Here is an 8,420-nt window from a genome sequence, read left to right as displayed (position 1 = left end):
AGACAAACTGCATGATGGTTTGGGATGCAGCCTGAATTCAGGGAAAAAATTCCATCTGTGATCTGAATTGCACTGAGATGCAGATTTCCAGAAATGGTTTAACACACCAAGTTGATGAACTTCACAGTCCTACAGGTTTAGGTGGTTTCCTCATTATCCTCATTTCTTTATTCCAAAGTGACTTTGAAATGAGGGGAAGAAGTCTTCAGAAACATGCTGGGTGCATGTTCTCAAATTCTCCTGATAAGAATGTCTGCATGTTTCTCTGTCATCCAGACTTACTGCATTTAAAAAAAAAGAATTTACAATATACTTCAACAGTTTTTATATACCTAAAATGCACAATACCATCTGTTCCTTCAAGGTCTCTCTTATTCCAAGTCTTGTTAATCTTCATTCCAGTTGTTTGCTACCTTCTGACTTCTGGTCCAGCCTGCTCTTGTTGTTCTTCACCATGTAGATGAAATAGGCAAGTGTCTCTTTCTCATTCACAGGAATATTCCTGAAGTGACGACTGACAGTCTAGAAGGACAACATGTAAAGAGACAGAAATTCTGAAATTAAAAAGTAGAAATAATCAGAGCACAGGGTTTCTCTTCACTTCCCATAAAAGATTTTACTGCCACTGAGTGTAATATACTTTTAGTCCAACATGCACCGATTCGAACTGTCAGAGTCCTCGTTCACCTCCTCTCTCTTTACAGCTGGAATGATACGAACACCGCATAGCCTTGCTATGTCAGCAGTATCTGCAGCCAACCTACAAGCGGAATTTGGAAGCCAGGATGTCCTCCTGCCAAAGCAGCACAACCTCTCCTAAGCAGCATTTCATGCCCAGATTATCTGGAGAGCAAGTTTTCCTTGCAGCTTGGTAAAGGAGAGTGTCAGAAATACTGAAACACTTTGCTGCGTGGACCAGGTGTAGCAAAGTTTTAAGAGTCCAAAGGAAAACACACTGGATAAGTTTTCACTGGAAGGAACATCAGGAGATTTGCAATGGGAGGGTTAGGATTTGGTTAGGGCTACCCCTCTCTGACACTAGCACAAGCCCTGAACCATTAGCTGCTTTTTCCTCAGAAAATGAAGGTAGAAAACATGTTGGAGCTGGATGCGATCCGCTTCTTATATGGAAGAAGCTCTTTTTTGGCACCCAAAGCAGCTCCAGAACCGGGTGTTGATGCGAGCTGAGCAATAAGTCACTCCAAGAAGATTTATGGAAGTTTGAGTTTTCCTTACGGTGGGGTAGCAGCAGGAGTCTAAGAGCCTCAGGCAGCAGTGATTCAAGCATGGGAGCTGGACGAGGATCCAGCGTAGGGTCAAAGCTGCTCAGACTTCACAGGAAATCTGGGAAGTGTGTGACAACTTTAAGTTAGGCTCCTTTATTTTCCGCTTGCACAGCAGTTTTTCTATTTTTTTTTTCTCCTGGGCACATTCATGGCAAATCACCTAGGTAAGTGGTCCTTCATGGCAGGAGGCAGCTAAGAGACTATGAACTGGTTAGTCAGAACATGACAAATCAGAACTCCTAATGAGGACATCCACCCACACTGCTTCGTTCACCTTACTCCAACACATGCTACACTACACCCTCTCTATATTCTGAATATGAATATTCCCTAGTTGACTCTGGGAGAGAGCAAGACGGTGTCTTGCTGTCTTTTTTGGTCTGCTGGTTGTTCTTTAAAGCAAAAGCAAAACAGATTCATGCAGACAGTTGTGAAAGCCTCAGCCTTACCAAACCAACCTTGTTACCATTCAGTAATGGCTACAGGTTTTTTTTAGTTTAGAGAAGATTTCTTCACAGAACACCTTCAGATCGAGTCAGGAGACAGCAGAGCAGATGCACACCAAGCACAACTAGCCCAAATTACAAAGAGGTGGAGAGAGTTCTTTCGTATCACACATCCCATACGGTGAGAAAGTTGCAGTAGAGGCTCTTAAGGAAAAAGCCTTTTATTGACTTAACACAGAACCATAGGACAAGGGAGGGAAGTAAGGAATCTGAAGTCATAGTCAGTGATTTTGCCTTTAATAAGAAGCAGTTCTAAGCAGTTCGAGTGCCTGCGAGGAAAGAAAAACTACCAGGGGCTCTAAAGGTGACTAGCAGTGTGTCAGTCTGAGTTCAGTACAACAGCCATCTCCAGTTAACACCTGGGGTTAGCTGAGACACTAGGTTCTGATTCTGCTCCCTAAAGGCCGTGACCATCAACAAGGAGGGGAAGGAAGCAGAGAAAAGCAAGTTACTAAAACATGCTTTCAAGGCCAGCTTCCACCTATCCCACCACCACCTCAAGTGAATGAAAGGAGGTGGCTTTCTGTTGGCATCACACCCCGGAACCTGTCTCAGAGCACACAGCAGGTACTAGTGAGAGAGTCGCTACAGGTGTTAGAGACCAAGAAACGTGCACTTCAGCAGAGGGATAAGAAGCTTTTCAGTAAGAGAGATGACACTACCTATGTCCTCACTTACTTCTGCTAGCTGAGCCTTGTTGAGTCCAGGCCTGGTCTGCAACTTGTAATGCCTCTTGTATCGTCGCAGAGTGTTCACTTGGAGCTGGAACAAGTCAACCTGGAAGGGATGCAGAGAGGAGGGGATGAGTACTACCTTTAGGGTGCGATTAGGCAGGAATGTAGAGTTACCTAAAAATAACCAGTTCTTCCTCAAAAGGACTGCTCCTTGCCTGCATTCAGAGCCACAGCAGCTTGCCTTACTGACAAATCTAAGCATCCTTTGTATTTGTTAATGCTAGAGGACCAAAATAGCCTCAGGGAAATACAAAATTTTGTTCTGGTTCACATGCTGTCAACAGAATTGCTGGCCAATTTCTGCTCTCAATTACACCTCTGCAACCTCCAAGCAAAGGGGAACCTTTTGTTCCCAGAAGGTTTAAAAAGCTCACACATGAAATATCACAATTTAGCAGGCACCGAACAAATGGCTTGTGACATAAAACAGAGTACAGAGTCAGAGAAGAAATGAAATTCAAATACTTCAAGGGGAAGTGCGCTGTTTAAAAGCAAGGGTGGTGGTGGGGGAGGTTACAGGAAGGAAGATGAAGATCATGTGGAAAACGCCATGTTTCAAAGACAAAAGGAGTCTCTGCTGAAAACCAAGAAGAAAATGACATTTAAACTGCCATGCTGCAGAGTTCTCTCCTGCTTAGGCAGTTTTTAACCACCAAACACCCTGCATGTTCTATGGCATGGACATTGTTAAGACGCCAGCTGGGTATTCACCAGTCCTGGCAACTAGTGCAAAGACTGTATGGGGAAGTTTTGATGGACAACCTTGTAGAATGGAAACTACAAACAGCTCCAACAGAAGGTCAAGTATCCTTAAAACCAGCCAACCAAAAACTTGCTTCTCTTTCAACACCCCCACACAGGAGGAGTGTGGAAATAGCTCTGCAGTCAGGACACAGCTTTGCCGCCAAAAGGACTATTGGTGTCTTTTTTTTTTTCTTCCTTAAATTAAACAGCTTTTGCCAATGCTGGAGGCACTTCCAGCAGAGGGCTCTGCTGATGTAGCCAGAGCCCAGCTCCTCCACGGACATCACCTCTCCACAACTTTTTGCAGTGTCAACAGTACCAGAAACATCACCAAAGCAAATACAGAACACAATGGCACAGAGAAGAGATTATTCTCGAGTTCTGTAACACAGGGAAGGAAAAAAACCCCAACACAACAACAAAACAGGCCCATTTCCTGAAAATGAAAAGATGATACAAATTAATTCGAGGGTAGTTTTAAACAGTGCCAAAATACTACATGTGCATAGGCCTGGAGAAGCCTGATATTCCTGGATATCACACACCCAGTCATACAGGGACTGAGCTTCTGGATTCTCTAGCTTATTTGCAAAATTATGTGTGCTAGGTAACAAGGAACTGTATCAGGGCAAATGTTATAGCCAATAACCTTTTAGCTTTAAAAAGAGTATCAAACAGTGTTTTAACATCTCTCTGTTTGGAAGCAGTAGATACACAAAGCTGCACAGTTACCTTATCATACCTCTTTTCATGGAAAACCTCACACAGACAAAGAATTCAGGGATGAAGAAGAAAATTAGGACATCACACACCAGAAAAAAAAGTCTTCCTGGGAAAGGAGAGTAACTCCATAGCAGTTTCAGAGGAGTTTCAATTTAAAAGTAAAAAATTTCCTGCCATATTAAAACACCCAAGTCAAAATCTGTCAGTCATCCTATACCCATGTGGCACCTACTAACCTCCGGGACATCCGTTTCGTGCTCAGGAGAGTCACCTCCATCATCACTTGTCTTCCTCTTTCTTTTGTTTCGGACACTTTGAATGAAGTTCTTGTGAAAATCACAAATATACAGATGTCTCACCTAAGAAGCAGAAGTGGTGAAAAAGGAATCAAAACCAGCACAGCAGAGAGAGCATTCAACAGCAGCCACTCAGACACCAGTATCAGAGAGCGTGTCCCTCATGACGTCCCTCACCACAGGCATGACATCAGGGATCTTCTAATCTTAAACTCCAGCACTGATACTCTTGAGTTAGAGAACAAAGACTAAAGGCAAGGAAAACTAAGGAGCTGAGAGCTGAACCTGCAACTCTGAGATAATATATGTGTTTTTTATGGTTGTAATCATTTGTCAGAAAAAAATAGGTAATTGACTGGAGGAAGTGCATTTGCTTCAGGACTTACTGCCAGGTAACTACCAAGAAATACATCGTTCTCTTCTGCTTTTCTGGGCTTTCTGGTTTAAAGAGTATGTGAGATTATTACTGTAAGCGTTTCAAAATCTAGATCAGATAAAAGTTGGCCAACTACATCTATTAAAACAAGAAAATCAAAAGCAAAAGTCTCTTTCCTATAGCTTACCCTGCACTGGAACACCCTTTCTAACAGGTATTATCTCACTAGAATCAGCATATGTACAACAAAGACCACAAACGATCCAACTTATTTGGTACCCATGGGGCAAAAATGTCTGTGGGTGACACAGGCACCCTCCATTTGAAATCACCTTATGCAGCCCACCTCACACTTTCCCTTCATTCTGGGTTCATCAGTCCGACTTCCTCTTTCTGTTTCTAAAGCCTTACCTCTGTCAACAAAGACTCACTCCTAAAATGAAAGAAACGACCGTACCACCAGAGAAATTCACTGAGGGCTACAACCAGGAGAAACACTCTGTTTTAAGAGTAAGATTGTGTTTCAAAACTGAGTCACTTTTCTTCCCGTGACATGACGTATTTTGGCGGTGCAGAAGGAACCTCACCAACTGGGGAAGCTGCCAAAGAGCCTGACTCAAAACTTCACCCTTTTGGTGGTGTTGTTTTTACCGCTTTTAATCGTTATAGACCAGGTGAAGAAGAGCCCAGCAGTGCAGAACGCCATTAACCATGTCACTTCTGAGAGGTTCCTTCTGTAACCTCGGCGGGCTGCTCTGCTCTACCTGCTTCCCTCCTCGGCAAAGGACAGGGTTCTATCTTGAGCTGACAGCTGTCACTTAATGTCACGAAGCGTCAGCAGCAAGCTGGGCTGTTCAGTGCTGACGGGCGAACAAGCACCCCAGTGCTCAGGTTAAGGGCAGCACAGCTCACCGGTCGGTGCAACAGTTCATCTTTAATAACCCCCTTCGCTGCCGAGTTCATCACGTCAGCGACACCCGAGTGCAACCGTAACCTGCTCTGCTGGCGTACGCCGGCAGCACCGGCAAAAGGAAAGTGAAATTAAAATAGCAGCGATGCCTGTGGAGCAAAGCTCCTTTGCTCCCCCTCAACACCAGCCGCGGGAGAGCTTTCCTGCCAGGCACGGCTTGTGCTGCTGCTGCTGCTTCATCAAGCTGCGGGAGGCGAGGAGGAAAAGCCGCATCTTTACCCAGGCGCGTTCTTCGCTTCCCCTCGCGTAGTAACACCCAGTATAGTGAAACGCTGTCCAGGGGAGCCGAGTTCGCAACACAAAGCATCCTTCCCGGCACCCCGCCCTCCTCATAGCTCGCGGGGGCTGCGTGAACCCCCCCCCCAAAAGCGATGGGAAAGCTCAACTCGCCGGGCGCACAAGCAACTTTCCGCCGCCCGCAGCGCACGGAGCGCGGCCTCCCCGGGAGAGACCGCAGTGCGGTGGCGGGCTGGGGACGGCAAGGCGCGCCCGGCCGGCCCCTGGGGGGTCTCGGAGGCGGCGGGAGGGACCGGCAGAGGCCGTAACTCACACTTTTGTCGATGTCCAGCTTCAGCTTCTTCTGCGAGATGCTCTTCTGGATCCTCTTGCTGAAGGACGCGTTGCCGGCGGGGCGCACGCAGCGGTCCCCGTCGTCGATGAGGCAGCAGCTCTGGCCGTAAAAGGGGGCGGCGGGAGGCCCATCCCGGCTGTCCTCCTCGGTGCTGAAACCATTCATCGCCCACCTGCCCGCCCCTCACCCCGCCCGGGGAGCCGAGAACCGGGCAAACAGCCGCCGCCGCCGCCGGGCCGCCCCGCGCTCTCGGTGGGGGGGGGGACCCCGTCGTCCCCGCGGGGGCCCCCCGCTCTCGCAGGGGCCCCCTCAAGGGGGGACCCCCCTCAGCACCGGCGGAACGGGCCGGGCCGCGCCGCCGGTAGGGAAGGAGGGAGAGCCGCCCGCCGCCGTCCCTCAGCGGTGCCCGCGGAGGCCGGGCCGGGCCCCCCAAGCGCCGCCGCCCGCGGGGGAGCCGGGACCCCTCACGCACCGCTCGCACACACAAAACCGCCTCCCCGGCAGCGGAAGTCCCGCCCCCCCGGCTGCAGCCGGGGCTTCGGTTGGGCGGAGCGGTTCGCGGGGCGGAGAGCGCCGCCGCCGCTCCGCTCCTCTACTGGCGGGGGGAGCCGCCAGTCTGCGGCCGCAGCCCGGCCCCGGCCCGGCCCCGCGCCCGCACGGCAGCCGGAAGGTCGCCGGGAGAGAGTCGCGCGAGCGCGGGGGGGAGCCCGCGCGCCGTTGCCAGGGCACCGCGGTGTGTGTCCGGCCGGCCGTCCGTCCCTCCCCGCGCCGACCGGGAGCGGCGAGTCCCGGCCTCTCCCTTCTCCCCGGGCGCTGCCGGAGCGGGTACCCGGCCGCGTCGCTCGGGGAGGCGGCGAGAAGCTCCCCCGGCCCCGCCAGCCTCGGGGCTCGCTCCGCTCCGCTGCCCCGCGCAGCGAAACGCCGCTGGAGCGCGGGCTCCGCAGCCGGGGGTCTCCCACCGACAGACCGAGGCTGAGCCCAGAGGCTCCACCAGCGCCTGTGCCCGGCTGCCGCAGGTCCCGTGTGGCGGGGCAGGGCGCGGGCTGAAGCGTTAGTAACACCGGCGCGGTTTTTATACTAATTCCAAGGCGGGGAGAGGGAAAAGAGCGGTTTGGGAAACGCGGGGCCCGGGCGCGGCTGGCCTGAAGCCCTGCCTTTCCTTCCCCTTCAGGAGAAGGAAGAAAATGAAGGTAAACAGGTGAAAGGGGAGAGGGAGGGCAGGCAGGCAGGCATGCCGCCCCGCGGGGAAGGGGTGTTACTTCTGGAAATGCTGTCACCCCGGCAGTACCAGGCAGCGAATGCCTTTGTCACAGGTGCGTGGGCAGCTGTAAATGGAAAATGATTCCATCCTCCTCAAGAAAAGCCTTTCTGCACAAACGGGGGGGGGGGGGGGGGGGGAATGGTTCTGTTGAGTAAAATTACATCAAAGTCTGAAATGCCACCCGCAGAACCATGTGCGTTAGCAGGGGCTGAGCCGTGCTGCATCACACACGATACGCTTGAGGGAAAGACTCCTCAAAGCCCTCAGATGTCAGACCAGGCTGCTACACGAACACGGACACAAGCGTCCTGCAGCCTGTTCTGCCTGCAAGACAACTGAGACACCCTAAAACACGTATTTTCCAGGCAGTCCTTGCGCTACCAACCATGTCGCAGAGTAAATCTGGGGGGCAGGGACTTAATGCTCTTCCCCTCAGCAGTTCTGCCTTTTGTCTTCGCTTTGATTGCTGCTGCACTCAATCCCTAATTCCTGTTTGTCCCCGTGACTACTAGAGAACCGCAGCACACGCTGAGGACACCACTCCAACAGGAAGGTGGTGCAAACAAATGGCTTTACCCACAGAACAACAAGCAGTTAGCGAAGAGCAAGCAGATTTAAAGAAGCAAGATACTGGTGCTTATAGAAGCCCCATGTCAAATTGCCTGGCATCTGCCTGCCTGAACTAATACCCTCCTGGCAAGAACCATACAGATATTCCCGTGTTTCGGGGGAAGTGAACACACCAGAAGGCTGACAGTGATCTCGGAGCTCCCAGGAGCAAGCTTTCTAGGCTTATCTTATCATTACAAATAAAAATCAAACAGTAGGCTGAGGAAATCTTGCAGAAGGACGTTTGGGAAGCTGAAAACACAGGGGCAGATGATAACAGCAACAAGCATGCAGATAAAAGGGTACGTGATCCTAACAGGCAGAGGACTTTGTCCTCGTCCCAT

At 50.6% G+C, this 8,420-nt stretch overlaps 1 protein-coding gene across 3 annotated transcripts; it reads right to left on the bottom strand.

The window, feature by feature from the left end:
• Positions 1 to 371: 371 nt before the first annotated feature.
• On the bottom strand, positions 372 to 6,371 carry SAP30L (SAP30 like; the record flags this gene model as incomplete). Of its 3 annotated transcripts, XM_084268657.1 has the most annotated exons (4): positions 372 to 522; positions 2,471 to 2,569; positions 4,230 to 4,352; positions 6,186 to 6,371. In XM_084268657.1, the coding sequence occupies 4 exons, from the start codon at positions 6,369 to 6,371 to the stop codon at positions 394 to 396; spliced, it is 537 nt and encodes a 178-aa protein (XP_084124783.1). In that variant the 3' UTR covers positions 372 to 393. The 3 variants fall into 3 exon arrangements, with proteins under 3 accessions (XP_084124783.1, XP_084124784.1, XP_084124785.1); XM_084268658.1 differs by lacking the exon at positions 4,230 to 4,352; XM_084268659.1 differs by lacking the exon at positions 4,230 to 4,352 and having other exon boundaries at positions 2,471 to 2,554.
• Between the last annotated feature and the right edge of the window lie 2,049 nt (positions 6,372 to 8,420).

This window comes from Gallinula chloropus, assembly GCF_964237585.1.
Source record: "Gallinula chloropus genome assembly, chromosome: 10".
NCBI lineage: Eukaryota > Metazoa > Chordata > Aves > Gruiformes > Rallidae > Gallinula > Gallinula chloropus.
This window is presented reverse-complemented; position numbering and strand designations above follow the sequence as displayed.